Genomic DNA, 23,726 nt, shown 5'->3' with positions numbered 1-23,726 from the left:
GTCATAGGACTGTTGGTTGCAGATGTATCTTTCAAGGTATTATTGTATTGTCCTTCGAGACTCTATCTCTTGTTCCACTGGGAGTTGGCTCAGCTGACTCTGGGATGTCCTGTCCAGTTTTCTCTCGTTAATAAGTTGGTTTGGATGCCTTTCTTTAAAGAGGTTTGTATTTCCACTGGGTCTGTTAATAGCAGAGCTCTGTAAGCCTTGGTTCTACTTCATGTCACTGTCTGCTGCTCAGGCCTCATGAAGATGGCCTCTCATGTCTTGCAGCTTCTGAGATAAAGCCTTTCTTTTTATCCTACAGTGTGCTGCAATTGTCCCCATGGATTTTTGTACCTTCCTCTGCAGCACTGAGCACACTCCTTTGCCAGGACTTCTTTGGGCCATTTTGGCTAGGTACTGCTGTTCGTGTTCCACAAAGGTGGCCCTTGTACACCACATCCAGGGAGAAGCAGCTTCCTAGACTTCCAGGGTGGGCCCCAAGCATGGCAGTACCAGGCTCTCCTGCCCATCTTTCCCAGCTCTCAGCGCTGCTCTAAATCAGTCCAGCTCAATGACAAGGGATGGCCATTGATGGTGCTGTGCAGGGTTTAGGAAGAGCTCCATGGCTGCTCCTAATGGTTCCCCCCCAGGCTCTGCCACGTGGCACCAGGACACTGCCCATGCATGGGTCTGTAAGGGCATTATCCCCCATGGGAATGAGGCACCAGAGCCAGCCCACTGCCAGTGCCAGTATGAGCTTGCTCTTCTGGGCCATGAATAATTCCTTGTCAACTGTGTTTCCCAGAGCAAGGGGAACCAAGTCATGTTTATTCCTGCCTTTATGAGTTATCAGGGCTTTCTGGCTCTGTCACTGTAGGTGCCCATTTCCTGTCCCTGACTCAACCGCTGTGACTTCTTGGGCTCACACATCTAAATGTCTACCAAAATAAAAGGGTCTTTTCTCTCTCCATGCTTTACCTTTTCTCTCTGCATTTTAATTTGTACCTATTGTTTCTGGTGCTCTCCTGGTCCTCTTTGGGAAGCTTCCGGAAGACCTCCATCTCAAGAAATTAGAGACCAGTACATGCTGGGGAAATTTCTCATAACATTTCTTCCTCAGCCCTGCACTAGCAGAAGGCAATGAATACCCATAACTATCTCCCAGCCTAGGTACTGGCTCTGTCTCCTTGTGGGAAGGACACATGGACCTTCTGAAGGGGGTGAGAGCTGTGGATCATCTCAAGACAACGGGTCCATCCACACAGATTTACAAAAAGCAGTTTTTGAAAATTTTCTGTGTTTATCCATTTCTCCACAGGACAACAAAACCCCACATCTCTGATAGTGGCAAGGTTCAAAGATCAAGCCCTCAGTCTGATGCAGGATGTCCTCCTCAGCTACATACTAAAACACACGAGCCTGGGAGCAACAGCACTCCCTCAGAGAGAAGGTCCATTTGGCCCAATTGTCTGTCTCCAAAGTGGCCAAGCAACAATATCTAAAGGAGAGCACCTGAGCAGTGCAAGTCTGCTTCTGTCAGTGTCCTTGGCAGAAATGGGCACACCTCCAGCATGGATCATGCTGAGCTGGGACAAGCTGCCTGGGCCCTTGGCAGGAGACGGTGGGGGTAGCGGTCTCGGGAGGCCAGTCCCAGACACTGAGGCCTGTGAGCACCCCCAGGACCCCATACTGTAATATCAATTATTTAAATGCTTGTGGTTTTAAACTCCTTTCCCACATGAAAGGTTCAAGGTCTTCACATAAAAACAAAATATAAGTTAAATGAAACACATTCCAACATTTTCTTCTGTACTCCATAAAGGTAGTCATGTGACTAGAGGATTAAAAATTATAGAAGAAACCTCACAGCAAGGACCTTGTTCTAAGCCGTGGCTCTTCTGCCTGCTGTTACTTTAAGCAAATAGAAGCATTTAATGGACCAAGTGCATTGTCCCACTCAGACAAGTGTACTGCCCTAATAAAAACCACGTTCTTGGAGCAGGATGCATTATGCCCTTATCTCTTTTCATTGGAACAAAAGGAACCAGTATCAGAAGAGCAACTCTGCAGCGGTCTCTTATGTACTGTTGCCCTCCATGTAGGATCATGTGGGCTTGGTCATTAAAACCCACACTCCAGGCACCTTATCTATGAATTTGGGTATTTATCATTTACTAAATTTATAAGAAGTCAATGAAGGATGTTCATACTGTATTGCAGATTTACAATATGCTGCAAAACCAGAAGCAGTGGTAATAACTGTATTATTAGCTACTTTGTCTCATGAACAAAAAAAATTACTCACCTAACAGCACTGGGGCAACCAAATTCTCTGTCTTCGTTCATGTTGGATGCAGCATAAGTCTGTCAGAAGCAGCTAAGGGTATCTAGCATTTACTTCCTCAAGTCAGTTCTGACACTCACAGGGGTTACAACCACCCACAACAAACTGCTATCCATGGGTACAGTACATTATTTTTAACCGCTCCTTTAACACTTCCACAGGCTATTTCAGTCGGCATTTTGGCAGTTAGCAGATAAAACAGAAGGATTACTGTTTTAGATTCATTCTTTAGAGATGACTAGTATTTAACACATTAGTCTGGTACCATTTCAGCCAACAGGTCTGATTTGTTACACTGAAAAAACCCCAAATCTATAAGTTTTTCTTCACAAAAGAAGCAAAAAGCAAAAATAACTGTAACAGAAGCATACTAAGTGTGCTGAGCTCAGCTGAAAACAAACACTAATTCATTACTTTCGGGACCTCATCCAGTGCCTAAAATATAACACTCAAACTACTGGTTATCATCATGCCTCCACTCTTAGCCAGGACATCCATGGGGCACAAGCTCTGTCATACCAGATCCTCTCCTTTGTGCCTGGGATACTGACAAACAATAAGCTGTCACAGAATTAATCAAGAACAAGAAGGTAGAAAATGGACGACTCTAGACTTCTGCACCCCTAAGAAGCACAGAGAGAAGAATAACTGCACTACCTCAGGATCCCAGATCCTCCCCCAGAGCTTCCACGGCAAGAGTACAAGACTGCTGTCATTGCTGCTGCGGTCTATGGGTGAGGCTTCTTCCAACCTTCCTCCAGCCTCTTCCTACTCTGTGTTCACACAGCACAAGCACAGGAAACAGCAATTACCAGTCTGTAACCATTTATTGCCTACTCTCTTTCAGAGAGGAATGAGGGTGAGCTCTGTCAGGAGGAAGGCAGAGGAGCAGAGAAAATGTAGGAGCATGCCACTACTTTGTGTCTATCCCTGGTGTGCAGAGTTTTGGTTCCCACTTCTTGTCTTAGCTCCCAAAGCATCCCAAAGACTCCCTGAGCTTTCATCTGTGTTCTGGCCACTTCCTGATTTCTCCCTTTTGGCCATGTGCTTCCACAGTTGCCCATAGATGATGGCTGCCTGCCATCAGGTGGTGCAGAAATCAGCTTCCCCTCTTCTCGCTTTCCTGACATAAATATGGTCAAATGCAAATAAAAATGAACAACTAAAAAAAATTTGTTACCAACTCATTAAGTGAATAGATACGTATTTCTCAACAGTCTGCACAACAGGAAAGGAGGTAAAAAACCCCTAGCACACTCAAGCCAAATTATACATTCTGAATATTTTCCTAAAATGGATTGTACCAGTTAGATAGCTGGTTAGATCTATTCAGGACCTTCTGCAAATGAGAAGAGTCTTGGCATGTGTCTGATCCTGGGCAGATCTCAAGTGGTATGCATTTCAGCATTTCTTTGACAATGAAGCTTCAACCAAAAATATTCCAGTCTGGTCAATTTATTTAGATCAAAGATTAAACTTACACTCCAATATTAGGAACACTGGCACATTTCCTGCCATTCAATTTTAGCAATGAGCTGAAGTTGCCCCAAAAATATGCAAGATGTTTCTTTGAGTCACCTCTTGAAAACATATCCAGTCATTTATTTAAGTCACAGCCAAAAACTGGCAGGAGTAAATTTGGAAATGCACATGATTATGCATCCACGTGGCTAGAAGAGCCAACATGTCTGACAGCAATGAGAAAGTTTAGAAATTAAGGTGTGCTCTTAGTTTTCCCTCTTCAACTCTCAATTGTCACATGCTCAGTCTTACCTTCTGATCCAGTTCTGGCACAGCTAAATGGATTATATGCACTCACGTGACACCAGCCATCACTCCACTGCTCCACATTTTGCACTGGATTATAATCAGCAGAGAACACCTGCCCTCTGTCTCTGAAACTACAGAGGCACTGTGAAGCTTGGTGTTCCAAAACACTACCCAAGATTTTCAGCAAGCCCATTGTACGTATATAGACAAACTATTGGGCTCCTACAGATGAATATATCGAGTATAAGGCTCCGATACAAAGCATATTTTGTTGCATTATGATGGCCACTGGAAGTGCCAAAGGGGTCATTCTGCATTCTAATGTGATGTTAACAAGGTCAGTATTAAAGGGAAAGCACCTCCCGCACATCGTGATGCTGTTGCAGAACAAAAAAAAAAAAAAAACACCTGCTAGACACTACTATTGTTAAGCTACTGTATGCTCATCAGGAGGCTACAGAAACTACAAAATAGACCACAGATTTCTTAGCCAACATTTTCAAAAGTTAATCGAGTTCTTAAAGCTATGAAAAGGTACAGAAAAAATGGAGCTAGCATAAAAATTTAATGTTTCATATTCATAAGTACGAGAAAACTGAACTGTATAGCTTAATACAAATTAAGGCATCTCTCTGGTCTGCAGTTTTACCAAGCCAGTCAGTTTGCAAAAGGGAGCAACAGCACTGCCAGCATTAGGCAAACTTGGAGGGAACTACTATGGAAGGCTTTGATCCTGCCAGTGAAGAAAGTATCTTCAACTTCTTGGAGAAACAGGGGATGAAACATGCCCTCAGGCACAGAGCACTCTGAGCAGCTAGACCTGAGTTTCAGACACACAAGTAGGCTATACCAAACACTCCTCTATGATGCAAATACAACACTAAGTTTGGATGACTCTCTCAACATATACCCAAATCCTATAATTCACAATGCAAACTCTATTCCCTGCAGGTTGAGAAGAACACTTATGTTTTCCTTCATTGTGTCAAAAGGAAATGACTTAGAATACATTTTTATTTTAATAAAACTTATGTAGGTTGGTGGTAGTCTGTTTTTGGTTGGTTGGTGGTTTTTTGTCCACTTAATTTTTGTTTTTAAATCTCACTTTCCATTTTTATGGAAAAGTTATTCTGGAACAAGGTTACCTCAGTTTGTTTGCCTCTTTTCTGATATTCTTTTTTATAACAAGTAAGTAATTAGCTCTGGATAAAAGGTAGCACATACATCGCCTCACTATTATGAAGTGGCTTTTTATCATTCTAATTAGATTTAATGTACAATTTTGTTCACGCACACAAACCAGTCTTCTGGAATATTTAGGTTTAACTGCTTGACAACCAGCATCAGCTATAGCAATATTTATGAATAATAGTTATTAATTGACACTGCACAAGTATTTTAGAAAAATGGAAGTTTATTCATCTTTCAATGGCTCAAATAGCAAATAAAAGGACAGGATAAGGCATCAGCCAAGACAATTTTCATGTGTCCAGTGGCTTCATAACACCTCAGTTCCCAGTATACAGGTTCCAAAGCAAAGTCACAATGTTAGTGGTTAGACTCCCTGGCTAAATAGACCCAAATGAGTACACAGTAAGATGAAGACTGGCTTATTTGCCAGTTACATGAGTAACTTCAATTCTGCACTTGGCAGTCTACTAAATGCACATACAAAATTCCTATTGATAAATATTTAACATGACAAATATAACTTCTAAGACTTGAGTCCCTAAAACGTCTGTTAGCATGAAAGTTAAATATTTGTTACCTAGTTTGCTTGAGCACATTTTAAACTGTCAGTTATAGGCTTACACATGTATAAAAAGTGTAACAGTTTGTGGAATTGATCTAGCCCATCTCACCACAGAGGAGTCCAAAACCCTCAAACATTCTGGTATATTTTAGTCAGGATGTAGCATACTAACCGTGTGCTAGTATTCTCGCTGTTCCGAAGCAACTGAGGCAGTATGTTTTGTTTGGGGATTTTGGATGTACATGTTAAATGTTTCTGTATTGCAAAGCATGTTTGATTGTTTGATATCAAGGTTAACTAGAAAAAGTAGCTACACTGTTCCCCATTTGAAATCAACATAGACTAAACAGTACAAAACCTGCAAAGAGCTTCAGCATAACACACCATGTTCCCATAGCTGAGTATTAGGAACACAAAAGAAATTAACCAGAATTTGCCAGACAACATCTTAAAACACAGTAGCGCTACTAGATTAGCCCCACTCCACCCAATTCCAGGGAGTTAAAACCCAAGGAACACCTAGACAAAAATCTATGCGCAAAAGGGAAGTTTCAAGGTACCAGTACATTAAATTTTAAACAACCATTCTAGGCTTAGATGTGCCATAGGCTTATGACTTCAGTCTTATATATATTCTGACCTTTTCGTTAAGATACCATACTGTTACCAAATTATGGATGACAGAATATGCTCTGTATTATTCACAATACCAGAGTATGGCACACATTTAAAGAACAGACACTGCTAGCAGACAGCTAGTTAGCAAAATCATTCATGTAACTGCACTCCTCAGAGAGGGCAGCCTCGCACTGATGTGCAGGGACAGTCTCCATGCAACAAAGTTGAAAATACACCCTTGATTAAGCAACCTGCTATGTTTGGGTTTTAAAATTAAGGCATATTCAAATATTTCAATGTAAAAGTTTATATCACTCTTCTAAATTAATCAGGTAATGCAGTTTTCCTCAATATAACTGTTCGCATATACATTATTCTTTTCTAATTTGCATAACTCCATGGCAAAACAGCTGCATGCTGCTTTGTTAGGTATCATGTTCACAATTGTAATTTTCAAGGCAACAAAAGACAAGATGAATTGACAATTACTAGTGATAAAAAATTATGCTTTATAAGAACCCACAAAGTAATACTTCGCCCCTCTATTCACTATTAAAGAAAAGACTGCCTATGAAACACTACATTCAGAAGAAATGTGAGAAGGTAGGCAATTATGAAATGGACTGAACTTTGCTTCTCTTGAAGCCACATAATTTGTTTTCAGTGAATTTGACTTTCAGTGCAGCTCCAATTCATGCTTTTAGTGGTACATTACATTTTCCAACATGTTAGGGTAATTTCAGTCACTTCAGCCTTCAATGGCATGCTTATAAATTATGGTTTTTATTAGTATGGTCTGGGAAGGAAAGGAATCCAGGCTTTTGATTATAAAATGCAACATCTTTCTCTGATCCTCTTAGCTAGGCTTTTTCTTTTCTTCTTCCCATTCTTTTCTTTGCTGTCTTCCATTTTTCTGGCTCTAATTTCTCTCATTAAATCAAAAAACACCTAAAAAAGATATAAGAATATAAATTCAAAAACATTCACAGACATGAGTTAATTTATCACTGATATTCACTTCTGTTGTTTAGAATAGAGTCCATTATATGCAACCAGGTGGAGCAAACAAATATTAATCCAACAAATCTTTGGTTCTGAAGGCCAAGTTGATATGGTGCAATCCTGCTTCTTTCATGGCACCATAATGTTCCCCTGTCTTGACATTTGCTTATGAATCTTGTCAGACAATTTTTAACAAGGATTGAAACAAGGGTCTTGTCACCAGTCAAGATTATCAAATGTTGTATGTACATCTTACTGAGGAGACTCAAGGAAATCAGGTTATATTTTGAATATTTTCAGTGATGAAGTGCAAAGGCTGAAAAAGTGAACATCCAAGCCTAGAAACATATTAATGCAGCAGTGACATACACTGAACATTTCATGGTATGTTCCATGGTGCAAGTCTAAACACAAAGTGATTAGGGAAAAAAAAAATAGCACTTCCCTTAAAGCAAAGTTATCAATCATATGACTACATAAACAATTTCTTATATCAGGTAACCTCAGCTACCATATTACAACCTCAAAGTACATATGAAGTTCGTTTCCGTCAAATGGTTTAGTAGGAAACGAATGTGACAACGTTGGAGTTACACCCCAGACTTTTTTAAGAGAGATCTTACTGACAGTTAAGGCTTTATGATTAGACTGCTTAAAACTACTATTTTGAAAAGCAGATTTTTACTTGACTCACAGGAGGCTACAGCAAATAATTATTTATCTTTATAATTTGATTGTAGGGAATCATCTGAGCAATTCTAAAACTTTTCTTTCTCAGAAAACATTTTCTAGATCTATGTCAAGGGACTTGATTCATTTCTCTGAAATATGGACAGTGCAGGGGTTGAAAAACTCCTCTACAGAGCTCAGTAAGGTTTTATTTGCAATGATACTAATTTCACATTGAGTGCAGCAAGAGCATCAACCTTCGTTACATGGAATCTGAAAAAAAAAATCAATGGAACTAAACATTTCCATCAAGAAATGAGATTGCCTTTAGATTTTCTGATGTGCACTAAGTTACTTGCTTGAAATTAAATCTGTGCTAATGGTAAGATGCAACTGTCAACTTGCTTAAGCACTGATACCACACTACAGTATTTAGCTGTCTGGCATACATAAGCTTCTGAGAAAATGCTTAGTGGGCCACCTTTGCCAAAGTAAGTGTCAGCTCTCTGTATTTCTCCCAAATGAGCAAACCCACTATTCTGGAATTCAGAGGCCAGATTTCTCATAAAACAGTAACCCAAGTTTGTGTAACCAACCACAAAACTTCATATGCTACAAGTAACTAAGAATACATGGTATTCACTTGTGCCAACAGAGCCTCATTTATGGCCTGTCAAACCCCAAATCTATGTGACACATGCTGACCTGGATCCCTTATGCCACCAGCTCCAAAAAGAAACCTGGAGCTCTGTGGTAGCCTACCATGTGTGTGCAAAGTCTATCGATAAGAGAGCTATTGAAAAAATATACATACACACACTTTTTTTCCTAGCTACTAAAAGATAGTAAAGTGGATTTGAAGAGCTGGCAATTTCTATACTGTAATAGATGGCTGTTAACTGCAATTATACATCAAAACTAAAAGATTTATTAGCTTTTACAACAATAAAAAAGAGCTGTATTTATCAGTTCTGCTGTATTTAATTGACTTAATTTACTCTACAGAACAGCGCACAGTTCTTAGTGTAGTTCTGAACACTCAGTTTCTTCAGGCAGATAACTGGCAGGAGACAACAGTTGAGTTTAAATTATTACAAAAGAGAACTCACACTACAGCTCTCATACTCAGTTGACAGCTCATACATAAGGATTCACATTAGAAAATTTGTCACAAAGGGCAAGGTCCTGCACCTGGGTTGGGGCAGTCCCAGACATGAGTCCAGACTAACAGAAGAACTCACTGAGAGCAGCCCTGTGGAGAACAACTTGGGGGTTTTCACGGATGAAAAGCTGGATGTGAGCCAACAGTGTGTGCTTGCAGCCCAGAAGGCCAAGGTATCCTGGGCTGCATCAAAAGAGGGCTGGCCAGCAGATCCAGGGAAGTGATTGTCCCTCTCTACTCTTCCCTGCTGACACTTCACCTGCAGCGCTTGGTCCAGCTCTGGGGCCCCCCAGCACAAGAAGGATGCAGACCTGTTGAAGCAAGTCCAGAGGAGGCCACAAAGATGATATGAGGACTGGAGCACTTCTCCTATGAAGACAAGCTAAGAAAACGGGGGTTTTTCATCCTGGAGAAGAGAAGGCTCCAGGGAGACCTCATTGCAGACTTTCAGTTCTTAAAGAGGCTTATAAAAATGAGGGAGAGCAACTTTTTACAGGGACAGCTTAGGGGAACAGTTCTGAACTGAAAGGGAATAGATTTAAATAATAAATTAGGAAAAATCTTTATTGTAGAGGTGGTAAGGCACTGGAGCAGGCTGCCCAGAGAAGCTGAGGATGCCCCATCCCTGGAAGTGTTCAAGATCTAGTTGGATAGGGCCTTAACAACCTAATCTAGTAGGTTGCACCCCTGGCCACGGCAGGGGGGTTGGAACTAGAGATCTTTAAAGGTCCCTTCCAACCCGAACCATACTGTGACTCAATGTGTGGTGAAGTTTGCCAACAGCTCTGAAAGGAAGGTTGGCCCATTGCACTAAACTACTTCTTTTGCCACACATCTGTTACTCGTACAGTTTACAAGGCTGAGAGTTATTCTGAATTCCAAGAACTCCTGTCTTTTACAGTTATAGTGAAATACTTACAACTAATCAATATTTTCATTTCTTGGAGACAAATATTCTCTCTTATTTCACGACCTTCTGAACCAGGTTTAATCCCTGAAAACTCATGAGGCACTTCTAGGCTTTTCAAAGCTTTTTGGGTTCATCCATTCTTTATTGACGCAACATACAAATAGGCAGATGGTAAAATGAGGGTAGGGAGGGCTCAAATCTCTCCTTACCTGCTTTTACAAGGTATTTTATTCTGAGGATCAGACAGTACTCCTCACTGTTCAAAAGCAGACTGTGTTCCAGTTACAGAAAATGCAGTAAGAAGTCTAGGCCAAACAGCTGACCTAAGAAAATTTTAATGAAATAAGATCTTGTATCATAAATGTATAATGACTCCTTGCAGTTTAGGATGGGATAAACTTCTTACACCTAACATTCTCACTATTCTACATGAAGTCACCTAGTCATGCACTCCCTGCAAACTACGGGAGGAAAGTATTTGAATAAAATTTCACAAAAATAATTGCTAAAATAATGAACATATAGAGAAACCCATGGAAAAGAGGGATAATGTAAAAACTGATGGATAGATCCTTTGTTTTAAGAGACCAGTTATTACCTTGTCAACATTAGCTCGTGTTTTTGCAGATGTTTCCACATAATTAACATTCCACTGATCAGCTCTGTTTTTTGCTTCCTCTACAGAAACTTGCCTTTTATCTTCCAAATCTGATTTATTACCAACTAGCAAAAAAGGAACATTCTCATCTTCTTTTACTCTTAAGATTTGTTCCCTGGAGAAAAAAGAAAAAGAAAATTAAGCTTTGCATGGAGTACTATTCTTAGAACACAAAAAGAAGAACTCAGACTAAATACTTTTCCATCTTACAGTGAAAAGCCACGTATTCCTCTTATGAAGCTTATGTAACAGGAAAGTCTTAAACCTCATTATGACATTATGCAGAATGAAGACAGGGACAGACAACTAGTCCTCCAGGAAGAAAGGAGGTGAGTCAGTAAGAAATGAAAAAAATAGAACAGAATTAGTTTAGGTGAGAATTTATATTAATAATTCATTCCCTTTAACAGTGTCATTTGAGAGCATTTACCATTGTCTTTATATTACTACTTTTGATTGCCATTTTGAAGTTATCCAAGCTTCAGTTTTACTGCTGACTTTTTCCTAACGAAATGCATGCACCATTTTTAAAGCTGATAAAATGGTCTACAGCATATTAAAAGAAAATCTTTTCCTTTCAGGAATCTTTCTTGAGTCAATTATATTCAGTCTCTGCAGAGATCTTAATTCAGTTATAAGCCAGTGTACAAATACAAGTTGTATATGCATATTTTTAAGAGCAGATGCTTCTACTGTTTCAACTGCTAGGATGGAAGGTTTAAAGTTGTAAATCTCAATACTACAAATCGTTTGGTACATAAGTCTTCAACACTTAAAAATAATGAAAGTTTTCTTCTAATTGGAAATGCATTAGAAGTATCAGGAAGAACAGTTCTCAGAGCGATATTCTGTATTTTGTCTAAAAGAGCATAAAGTTAGCAGTGAAATGTAACCACTGATCATGGGGCGATTTCTGAAAGACAGACAAAACGAATGGAGAAAAAAATTCCTTTTGCTGGCTAAGGTGAAACAAAATTTAAAGTTGAAGGGAGAGAAGCTGAAGACAACTAAGTAATTGATATTCTAAAGGGCTTTCACTTGGTATATGGCAGGATCCTCCTGCTGTTACAAAAAGCTCTGAATAGCATGTAGTCTTGTGGGAGAGGTCTACTCATAGGGCTGAGAAACTGCAGACAGACCTTTTTTTTTTTGTTTTAACCAACAGCTATGCATTGGAGGCAGCTTGTAACACTACATTTATGTCTGAGGTATAACTAAAAAGCAGCATTTCTCCTCTTCCCCACAAATACCAGTGCAAATATTTTAACAGGGTTTGCAGTTATCCACGAGTAGTTTGAAAAGTCCGTGGATTAGGAAGGTGGCCAGTAGAAAACTCAGTGCATCACTACAGTATCTATGCAAATCAGATTACTGGTAAAAACTAGTAGCTTTCAACACTAATTATCTAGGTGATCCTATATGGGGTTTGAGTGATAAGGTTTTGGTAGCCAGGGGACTACAAGGGTGGCTTCTCTGAGAAGCTGCTGGAAGCTTCCCAGGTGTCCAACAGAGCCAATGCCAGCTGGCTCCAGGACAGGCACACCAATAGACAGGGCCAAGCCAGTAAGCAATGGCAATAATGCCACAGGGATTATGTATTTAAGAAGGGGAAAAAAAAGTTACTGCATAGATATAATTGCACTCAGAGAAGAGAGGAGTGAGAATATGTGAGAGGAACAACTGTGCAGATACTAAGGTCAGGGAAAAAGGGGGAGAAGGTGCTCCAGACACCAGAGCAGAGATTCCCCTGCAGCCCATGGAGGATTCCCACACTGGAGCAGGTTCTCCTGGCAGAGACCTGTGGGCCCATGGAGAGAGGAGCCCATGCTAGAGCAGGTTTGCTGGCAAGACTTGGGACTCTGTGGGCGACAGAGCTGGAGCAGTCTGTTCCTGAAGGACTGCACCCTGTGGAAAAGGATCCACACTGGAGCAGTTAATGAACTGCAGCCTGTGGGAAGGACTCACACTGGAGAAGTTCATGGAGGACTGTCTCCCATAGGAGGGACCCCACACTGGAGCAGGGGAGGAAGCAGCAGCAGAAACAACATGTGATGAACTGACCACAACTCCATTATTCCCTGTCTCCCTGTGCCACTGGGGATGAGTGGGTAGACCCTGGGAAGGAGGAAGAGATGGGGGAGAGTTGTTTTTAAGGCTAGTTTTACTTCTCATTATCCTGCTCTGATTTTGAACGGTAATAAATGCAGTGAAGTTCCCCAAGTTGTGTCTGTTTTGTCTGTTACAGTAATTTATGAGTGATCTCTCCTCGTCCTTAATTCAAAAGCCTTTCACTGTATTTTATCTCCCCTGTCCAGCTGAGGAGGGGAGTGATAGAGAACCCTTGGTGGGCACCTGGCATAAATGCCAGGTCAAACCACCAGAGATGCCAAACAATTTAATTATGTAAAGAGTTAATCTAACAGCAATCCAGATAACAATATTCTCCTTTGCGACCCCTCTGAAGACTGATATCTCCTGAACAAATGATATGCGCCACCTTGAAATCTAGAATGTAAAGCAAAAAAAGCCAAAACATAAGAGCTAGACAAATTTTACTTAAAGCAAGGCCAAATTTTATCAAACTGCCTTTCAAATATTTAAAAGTATAGTCATTGCAGGCCTGCATTGGCATTTCAGAGCGTTAACAGGAACCCCACTGCAGACACTGAAGGAGTACACAGCTCTTCTGTTGGAGGTCTGCCATTCCAGCAGAACAAAATTCCACTGAAACAAACATCCAAATTTTTCTTGTCACTTTCTTTCATATCTGGCTCTTAAATAGCACGCCCTCAGACTACTCAACAATGTCAAAGGTACTTTAACTGTACACACATGAGAAAATTTTTCTGAGCTACATTTTAGCATTTAGGCTTCTACAGTTTCAAAGGCAACTTGAAAGGCACTTTCAGATTTGGACAGAGGAGGATTTAGTATCTACTTAAAGGGATTATTTCTTTAATTTTTGTTATATCAACATGTATACTGTTAACACTCACCTTTACTGGAAAAGTAGGACTTTTTCTAAAGCCAAAGATCATGTACCGTGAAGCATTGACACAATTTTAAACAGATTTGAATAGGTCATTTTGTACTCTAAAGAAGCTGAACTATACTTAACAGTCCTCCACGACTGACAGTACTTAGCATAAGCCTGCAAACATAAAGGCCTTCTCCTCCCTCTCTCAAAATATATAAACACATATATATAGAGACACAAGTAAATAAAAAAACACTAGAAGATAAAACTCTCAGTGTCTCCTCTCTTCATACCCTCTACTCCTCCCTTAAAGATATTAAACATGTTTTACTACTTAGTTGATAATTAAGTTGAACTGTGACAGTATCTTTGAGAAGCCTTATTTCAGTGGAATGTAGATAATGTCTTCTTATGTTTGTTTCCTTACTTTTTTGTCAAAGGTTATGGCCTTTCCTATTTCACTACACTTTGAACAGGTAAAACCATTTTCTGATCTCTTTTGTTGTTTTTTTAAATACAGCAATGCGTGATTTAAATATGCTTTCTCTCTCAAACAACATTGAGCACCTGTAATATGCTGCTGCCTGTATAATATTCTATCATTGCTATCATAAGAGTTTTAATATGCTGCATACCTGAAAGCCATCTTAAAACCCTATCCTGTTAAACCTTTATTACACCAAAAATATCCAGTTCCAAATTCTGGTTTTATGTTTGCTTACAATTAAATAATATGCTGATTTTGACAGGAAGGGTGAATGCTATGCAGACCTTTTGTCTTGTAAATTCAAAAAATTACATCCGTATCTTTTACAGAGAAAAATTCCATCCAAGCAAAATTGAAGGGACAGATTTACAGCAATCCTTTACATAAAATGTATATCTACTACGTCAATAAAAAATACTTCTCATTTGTGTTTGTGATGGGTTGATCCTGTCTGCATGCCAGGTACCTACCAAAGTTACTTATCACCTTCCTTCTCAGCTGGTCAGGGGAGAGAAAATACAATGAAATGCTCACGAGTTAAGGACAGGAGAGATCACTGATTGATTACCGTCATGGGCAAAACAGACACAACTTGGCTAAGTTAGTTGAATTTATTACCAATTAAACTAGTACAGTAATGAAAAGTAAAACCAAATCTTAAAAAACACCTTACCCTCACCCCTCCCTCCTTCCGAGGCTTCACTTCACTTCCGCTTCTACCTCCTCCTCCCTGCCAGCAGCACAGGCGAACAGAGAGTGGGGCTTGTGGTCAGTTTATGACATGTTGTTTCTGCTCTGCATCCTCCCCAGTGAGAGGAGTCCTTCCTCTGTTCCAGTGGGGGGTCCTTTCCATGGGAGACAGCCCTCCATGAACTTTTCCAAGGTGAGTCCTTCCTACAGGCTGCAGTTCTTCAGGCAGAGCTGCTCCAGCGTGGGTACCACATGGGGTCACAAGTCCTGCCAGCAACCCTGCTCTAGTGTGGGCTCCTCTCTCAACAGGTGCTGCCTTCTCTAGCATGAGCCTCCCACAGGATCACAGCCTCCTTCAGGCATCCACCTGCTGTGGCTTGGGGTCCTCCAGAGGCTGCAGGTGATATCAGCTTCACCATGGAACTCCATGGGCTGCAGAGGGACAGCCTGCCTCACCATGATCTTTGTCATAGGCTTTGCTCTGGTGACTGGAGCACCCCTGCCCCCTCCTTCCTCACTGACCTTGGCATCTGCAGAGCTGCTTCTCTCACTTCTTCACTCCTTTCTTCTCTGGTTGCAATTTGCTCCTCCCCAACAACTTTTTTCCCCTTTTTTAAATATGTTATCCCAGAGGTGCTACCACTGTTGCTTGTGGGCTCAGCCTTCGCCAGAGGTAGATACTTCTTGGAGCTGTCTGGCATTGGACATAGTGAAAGCTCCTAGCAGATTCTCAGAGAAGCCACCCCTGCTTCCAAAACCTTGTCACCCAAACCCAATACTCCGTTGTTCATAAGACCACCTTTAAGAGGTAGAAAGGCTTGTGTTGTTGATACTATGCACTTTGGTCTCCCAGAACACAATGCACATGCCTCACACTGCCTAAGACTTTGCAGACAGGCATCACCAGATATGGTTATTCTGTAGGATTTTCAACTGAAATCTGGTCATGTCATCTTTATAACAAGTATTCTAGTATAAAACAGCTGCACATGCTATAGCTGCTTTTTTGCTCTAGGTGTTGTTTCACTGGTTAAGGGAAACACATATGTCTTCTACACATGAAGTAAGAACTAAAAAAAGACAACTCCGGGAAGTACACAGTACTGTACATAAATTACAGGCAACCATACAAACCCTATGAAATTTTTCTCAGATTCATTACTTTGAATAGCTGCATGCCTCCTTAAAAAAACACTGCTTCCTAGCACAAGTGCCAAGCAACACCAACTTACAAAGGGCAGAAGTATCTGCTCTGGGGCAACAGCCTTTGTGGTATTCAGAAACACAGCAGCTTAGATATTTGAAGTGGTACAGATAGCAAAGGCATGGCTAGGCATCTGTTCAGAACATTATATGACAACAGTAAGAGCTGTCATCCAGTGTGGATTATCAAAAAGATACCACACAACAAAATGAAACCACTTGCAATCATTGCAGTGTAATTAGAATAATTATCTTGCCTTGTAACTTACCTGAAGTCTGCAGTTGCTGCAAAGGATTCCAGCTCTGTAATAGAGAAGACGCAAAGGAAGCCTTCTCCACTTCGGAAGTAGTTGTCTCTAATTGCAGCATAGTCCTCCTGCCCTGCTGTGTCCAATATATCAATTTGGACTTCTTCCCCATCCAGAACCACTTTTTTCCTGTAGCTATCTGCTTTGGTGGGCTCATAGTCTTCAACAAACTAGAAAAAAACTCTTAATGATATAAAATCATGCTTATACAAGGCAAATGCTTCTGTCTGAACACCAGGATATAGCAAACATCTTAAATGGGTGCAGTAACTAACAACTAAGCATATGCATTTAGGCCATGAGAAATACTCAAACAACTCAGTTAAAGCAGACTTTTCCCCAGCCCAAACAGTTTTTAGGTTTTTGCTTTCCTCAGCCACTTTCACTGGGGAAAAAAAAGTAAGGAAACAAAAAACTGATTTCCTTTCCTCTCTTCATCAGCAGCATAAAAAAACACAGAAAAGCTTGGTTGTTTCAGGCATCATGCAACTCACCTAAGTAAAGAAGCTTTCAGCTGTAATAACTAAGTTCTAATAGGTCTAGTGAACAATGCAAAAATATTCCAATTATATGACAGAGCATCTAACTGCTTAGAAGTTTGAAAAAGGCCAAATGTTACCTTCCCGGGTATCTCTAGGGGGCAAATCAGTAATCTCAAAACATGTTTTTGTCCCACTTAATTGATGTCTTTCATACCACATCACATACATTTAGATTCTTTCAGAAAAAAACTGGACAAATCTAACTTAACACTATGTAGCAGGCATCTCCTAATTTCTAGTGCAGATTCTTACCTCATCATACATGAATTGTAGTGTTAAAGCAGATTTTCCCACACCACCACTTCCCACCATGATGACTTTGTGTAAAGCCAAGGAATTCTGTCCTTTAGGTTTATTTGCTGCCATCTTTGGATTGCAGAAAATTCACAGGTATCAAATGAAAAAAACCTGGAAGAAAAATATTGCTTCATTAGTTTTCTTTTCCTCTTCCCACATGATCTGTTTGATTTGTTTCAAATCCCTACATATCTAATGACTTAATTTCAGTTCTGCTGTCTTCAGTGAAACCTATCTGTTTTTTCACTGGAAATCATTCCACAAATTATACTGAGCTCATCTATTTTGCTACTTAAGCAAAGAAATCTTTCACCATTTGCAAACAGCACAAGTGGGCTCACAGCATCCAAGAGCAATTAAGGGAAAAGATTTATATCTTGGTATATAGAACACGACATTTTCTTTAAGTGACACAGTATGTATCAAAAATACTTGCTAGTTTACTACACAAGAATTGAAAAAGGAAACCACAGTGAGCCAAACACTGCACACCACCATATCACAAACGTGATATGACAGCTGCAGGGGAAGAAAACAGACTTTGGAAGGAATTTCCATCTTAAATAGCAAGCATTAAGACACAGCAACAAGGATTATCTAGTGTACTTTTACAGAGAAAAGTAAGCAAACTTAAAACCTAATAAGGTTTTCAATAAGTCCATCAGAAGCCAAAAGAATAATCTAGTTTACATAGAGTAAAAAGATTCAACTTGCCTACAAATGTAATTATTCAGTGCATTTGGGATAGTTGTCTCAGTCCCATGACTGTTTGCTTAAATACAAATCTCTGCATCTCACCAGTACCAAAAGGCTCTATGAGTTAACTCACATAGTTTAATGTATGCTTGCAGAAATACAAGACATAACAATTCCAGTAACTTTGAAAAAAAAAAAAAATCAAGCATGTTAATAGTTTGAGAAGATCTCTTCAGCAGATCCTCTCACACCTTTGTTTCATTCCCTACCTATCCCAATAGTAAAATTTGTGATTGCTTGCACAGTTCTTAAGACGTGAAAGTCCCTGTACAGTGACAGAATGTACTCTCCTCCAGAGATTTCAGGTCAAAACAAGCTCTGAAGAGACACAATGACATCTACATTACATATATAAATACAATAAACATCTATGGAAGCAATTAAGAACAAAATGTAACTCAGATTTTGTTAATTACAAAGCTCAAAAAGAGCACATTCATATGGTAGCACAGCTCAGTTACATACAGAACTATCAGATAACACAGTGTAGTAACAAGGCACTATTACCTCATTGTCAAATGGTCACAATGGGTAAAAGTAATGTCACTAAAATTACATTCTCCTGCATAATGAATTACCCTTGTGTGCAGCTTAAACAATCAGAATGCGAAGCATGACAATTTTCTTAAAACTTTCATCAAAATCCCTAGTTGAGGCCATGCACTATGGTTTTGTTAGCAGTGAGGCAGGTAAGTATAAAAGTTTGCTGACTAAAGCTTCAGTAGAGATTCAGCCACTCTTTCCTGGAAGTAAAAATAAATAAATACAGAGCATTAAGGCCTTTTCTGTATCTCATGCTGCCATGCCAGCAAGTAGGCTGGGGATGAGCAAGCAGCTAGGAGACACACAGCTGGAACAGCTGACCAAAGGGATATCCCCATGCCATACCTTAGGAATAAAAGTTGGCAGAGACATTTGAAGTTTGTCAGGAGTGCCATTGCTCAGGGACTGGCTGGGCATTGCTTGGCTAGAAGTGAGCAGGGTTTTTTTTTTTTAAATCCCCTGGTGGAGAGGGGGAGCAAGAAAACAGCTGTGTGGTACGTAGCTGCCTTCCAAGGTTAACCCACAAACCACATGAAAAGCTCTTCAGATCACATCAGTACCACTACCCATTGTGCTGTCAAAGAATTCTGAAAATGCAACTGAAAACTAAGTCACTTAAATTGTTTTCCCGAGAAAGATTATCTAAGTGAAGTAAGTATGAGTAAGCTAGTGTACTCATTTATAGAGCCATAGCAGAGAAATACAACTTACATTACGTTACAAGTTCTTTTAAAAAGGAGATGGAAGAGAACAAAAACACATTTCCATTTTGTCTTAAAAATAACCATTCCTTCCTTTTCACTCAAGAGGGAGTACAAGAACACGAAAATAGTTGCAAGCCATGTGCATGATTTCAAACTACATTACATTTTGAACTACTCCATTGTTTTGTCTTTCCACTTTTCTCTTAAAAGGAAAAACATATCCTGAAAGTCACACTTCTTAGTATGTATTTCAGACAAGTAATATAAAGAAAATTCATCTGAATTCCATTTACCAGCTGACAACAGCACAGTTTGCAAAGCTTTGATTACAATATATACTCACAGAAGCAGAGAAACTGAAGCACTAGTAATACCTGGATATGGCCTACTCTGAGCAACAAAACAAACTATTCTTCTGTAAGTACTTCAACACTGGAACAAGTCTAAATGAATTCAGCAGGACCTCTGTCAGGTGAGTTTGTGCAAACAATCTGAAAAAATTCAAATATACAATAGCAATGTTTCACTGTAATATTTGTTGTAAATTAACCTACAGTCTTTAGGTGGATTGAGCAGTGTGAAAACCGATATTCTACTTTAAGCTGCAATTCAACAAGTAATGTCCCAGTGTGACAAACAGAAGTCACTGCTTTTTGTACTCTACAACAGTTGACACATGAAGAACCCAACACATTTCCACTTCCAATTTGATATTACAAATAATAAAGTAAGTGACAATGTTCCTTTTCCCTGAAAATTCTTTAACCAGAAAGGTTTTATAGCAGTCAATCATTTTCAGAAGTCTTGACAAAGTCCTTTCAAAGAAGCATAAGAGATCAAGTCAAAGAAACTTGAATTATAAAAACCTGACCCAACCAGTCAAAGCACTATTCCAAGTCATCAATAACTGTCAGTTAACAGCATTCCATTAAAATACTGAAGATAGTAAAACTTCACGCTACCAGACTTCAAATCTTAAAGACAAGCTTGTCGTAAATACTCTGCTCCATGTTGTAGTAGGAGGCAGCTCACGGAGGCCAGTTTGCTCCCAAGTTCTTCACAATCCAGTACAGATACAATGCTAGCAAAACTCAGGCCTGCTGACAGTAGAACATGTGGAAAGAGAGAAATAAGTTACAAACAATGCAAGTACAACGCAATACGATACTGTGCAAACAACACTTAATCCAAAGAGACTTCTTCAGAGCAAGTACTGTGCCAGAGAGAACCCTGAAAGTGATAAGTTTTAAGCTACTACCACATACCTGTTTCATGTGCTTTTGAAAAGCAAAGAGGAACCTAGATTCCAATTTTAACAGTAAAGCACCTAAGATGAAGTTTCACATACAAAGTCCTTCCACCCATAATTTATGTAGCCTGGCTTATTTTCATAAGTAGTATTAATTTGGGTCATATCTAGTTTCTGAATTGGCCTACTTTATAATTATGATAAAACTGACAGAGACTGTGACAAGAACTCTGTTGTATGAAGCTCAAGAAAGCATACTTTCTTAGTATGTGTACTGTGGGTTTTTTTATTATTATTTGCAGCTTCACAATGCAAAATTATTTGTGGGTGAGAAGATAAACATAGGATTATCCTGCAGTCAAATTCTACATCACCCTACAGCAGAGAGACACACAGAGTCAAGCAGGGTGTTGTCAATAGCTGTATCATCCATTTATGCAAGCCAGCTTTTTACCACACCCACTGTAAATCTCATAGCAGCAATACAGTTGATGACATATATTAAAAGGGTTTTTTTAAACAGTTCTTTGTGTAGTTCAACAAGTTGGAAGAGAAGCGAAAGCTTAACTGGCTCAACAACGTACTGCAACACCTTCACTGAGAAGGACAAGAGCACTGTCTAACCACCATGCTACAGATCAGTCCTCACCTCCACTGCAGATAAACTCCTAGGAAACTGCCCTTTTCCAACATACTTGAGCAGATAAGGACACAAACAAATGAATCTGACTGCTCTGCCGAAGTAAGCAATTCTCAAAGCTCCTACAGCTGCTTTACTGCCTGCTTGCAGATAACCATCCCCATGATTCTGTGCTCCATTTAATGGCAAGCTTCCAGTTGGAGCTAGGATCATTTCTGTAGAGCCAGGCTAGGGAGCAATTAGATTAACTAAGAATTGCAGAGGTAGGAATTCATGTTAGCATCAGCAATGGCATCTTGTCCAACAGTCTAAAAATCTAATCAAAGGACAGAAGATTAGGTAACTAAATAACTTTTAAGATATTTTTACATGATTAAGATAATATAGGAATTTGTAACTGGAGTTGGAAAGCTGCTGGCTTCTACCTGTATTAGTATCAAGTTCTCCTGAGTTTTATACCTTACATCAAAGCTCCTCTGTGCAAAAAAACACAATGTTACCCCTAGTCCTTCAGAGATTTAAACCCAATATCCAGCATTCAGCTCCACGCACCAGAGGAGTGAGCTGGACACTGGTTCTGTGACAGGACTTGGACACATATTCACCATGTTAACTTCCACATCTTGGACCACAGATTGATTATCCAGATTCACAAGAGTAAGATAATCAGGTGCCAACACAAAAAAAGCTTTGCATCGTCATTGACAATATTTTCAGGGCAGGTATCTTTGCAAATACATGTTAGGGAAGAAGAAAACAAAAAGCAGGAATCCTTGATCTTTCTTTATTAGTCTTTATTTTGTCCTCTCATCTACTATTTCAGTCCAATAAACTGAGACAAAAATATGCTTAAGGGTGAAAAAAACTGTATGGGTTTTATCCCCTCATTCATCTTGCTATCTGATCAAATTGAGAGGACTCCTCTTAAGCTGTCCTGTTTTTCAGTTGGCTTTTTCTTACAGAGTAACTTGCTCCAAAACAATCAAAGCATGCATGCTTCCTTACATATCCATGCCATTTGTCCTCTACATCTCTCCCCAGTGCAATAATCCCAAGGTCCATACAGTAAGAGGGAGCAAAAAAGTGGCCAACAGAGTAGCTGTGTACCATCCACACAGGGCAACAGACAACCCAGTTTAGATTACTTCCTTTCCTTCACAGGGAGTACTGTGAATCACAGGGTAGGTTTCCCCCTCTTCAGCCAGCAGTACATACTTAAAGAAATTTACAGAAACTATCATATCAAAGACACCTAAATCTCTGGCAAAATGTACCCAACACTGGCTAATGGTCTGAAAAATAACAAAGAACAGAGCATAGGATCAGCCTCATTTTCTTAGAGAACGAGACCAAAAGAGGTCAAGAAGCTATTCTGCCCGTTCTGATTCCCTGGAGTCTTGTATATGGAATGTCAACAAGAACAGACCAGGGAAAGAAAAGCATTACACCCAAGTCACATCATTACAGGCATAAATTCAGCTGGCATCTTCTGCAGCATTATACATAAAGCTGAATGCAGGCTTTGTGAATATGCAGTTGTCCTTAGCAGTAGGACTTTGATTTGCTGCAGGCATTTGTTTGAAGGGGACTAGTTATACACAGCTTTGTGTTTAATCACGGTTGGTACAGTTAGTATAGTAGATTCTAGTTAATAAGCAGAGATAGTGGTGCCCTTCAATTACAAAACCCCAACTTTTTATTGTTAATTTTATAGCCTACATAAACCTAATACATCAAAACTGAATCCCAGTTCGTTTCCTTTCCTTTAAGATTACATAAAAATTTGAAAGTTTGTCATATTAACCTCATTACCCACTCACTTTTATGATGAGTAACTTTCTTCTCTGAAGAGTGTTTTGGATAACAAACATCACTTACAACCACTGGCTGATATGTCATAGCACCTGCCTTTACTCTGTTTAACAGAGTTAGAACTTGATACGTTTGAAGGAACAGGAATAATTTAATTGAAATATATGAGCTGCCTGCACAATATTAAGAACTATAGTCAATATGCTTTGACCAAAATACTTTCACAAAAGGTAAAATTATCAATTACTGAACAATTAAAGAAAATTCAGTAATGGAAACTCATCTGCTAATCAAATAACTCATTTTGTTTTTCTAATTGAATAAATTAATACCTGTACTACTCTGTAGTTTAAATTTAGTACAATCTATCACTTCCAGAAACATTAGCTACAACTTACCGCATTCTGAAGTGAAAATTTATGGTAATTATTTGACAGTATTTTCTAAGTGAGTTTAAATATTCTCCAAAGTTTCTTAATTCCCCAAATTGATTCAAAACTCTCTTACCTCACATGACCGAAAAATTACAAGTTCAGCTTTCTGAGAAAAAGCACAAGAACAAGAATTTTGAAAAGTTACATATCAATGTCCCCAAGGACCATCAGGCAATATAATCTTATCTATTATGAAAAGATCACGAATTCAAC

General features: G+C 39.5%; 1 protein-coding gene across 3 annotated transcripts in view; it reads right to left on the bottom strand.

The window, feature by feature from the left end:
• Positions 1-5,495: 5,495 nt before the first annotated feature.
• Positions 5,496-23,726, bottom strand: part of RALA (RAS like proto-oncogene A) — a 31,412-nt gene continuing 13,181 nt past the window's right edge. The window contains exons 1-5 of one of the 3 annotated variants that reach the window (XM_050305409.1): positions 19,753-23,204; positions 17,331-17,486; positions 16,498-16,706; positions 10,812-10,986; positions 5,496-7,418 (exon numbers count right to left, since the gene is read on the bottom strand). In XM_050305409.1, the coding sequence (XP_050161366.1) occupies positions 7,296-7,418; positions 10,812-10,986; positions 16,498-16,706; positions 17,331-17,444 (621 nt within the window). In that variant the 5' untranslated portion in view covers positions 17,445-17,486; positions 19,753-23,204 and the 3' untranslated portion in view covers positions 5,496-7,295. Of the gene's footprint in view, positions 7,419-10,811; positions 10,987-16,497; positions 16,707-17,330; positions 17,487-19,752; positions 23,205-23,726 lie in introns of those variants that run through there. The other 2 variants (XM_050305417.1, XM_050305426.1) reach the window with 2 other exon arrangements.

The sequence above is a fragment of the Myiozetetes cayanensis genome, unplaced genomic scaffold (assembly GCF_022539395.1).
Source record: "Myiozetetes cayanensis isolate MyiCay16 unplaced genomic scaffold, myiCay2020 scf1, whole genome shotgun sequence".
Classification (NCBI taxonomy): Eukaryota; Metazoa; Chordata; class Aves; order Passeriformes; family Tyrannidae; genus Myiozetetes; species Myiozetetes cayanensis.
This window is presented reverse-complemented; position numbering and strand designations above follow the sequence as displayed.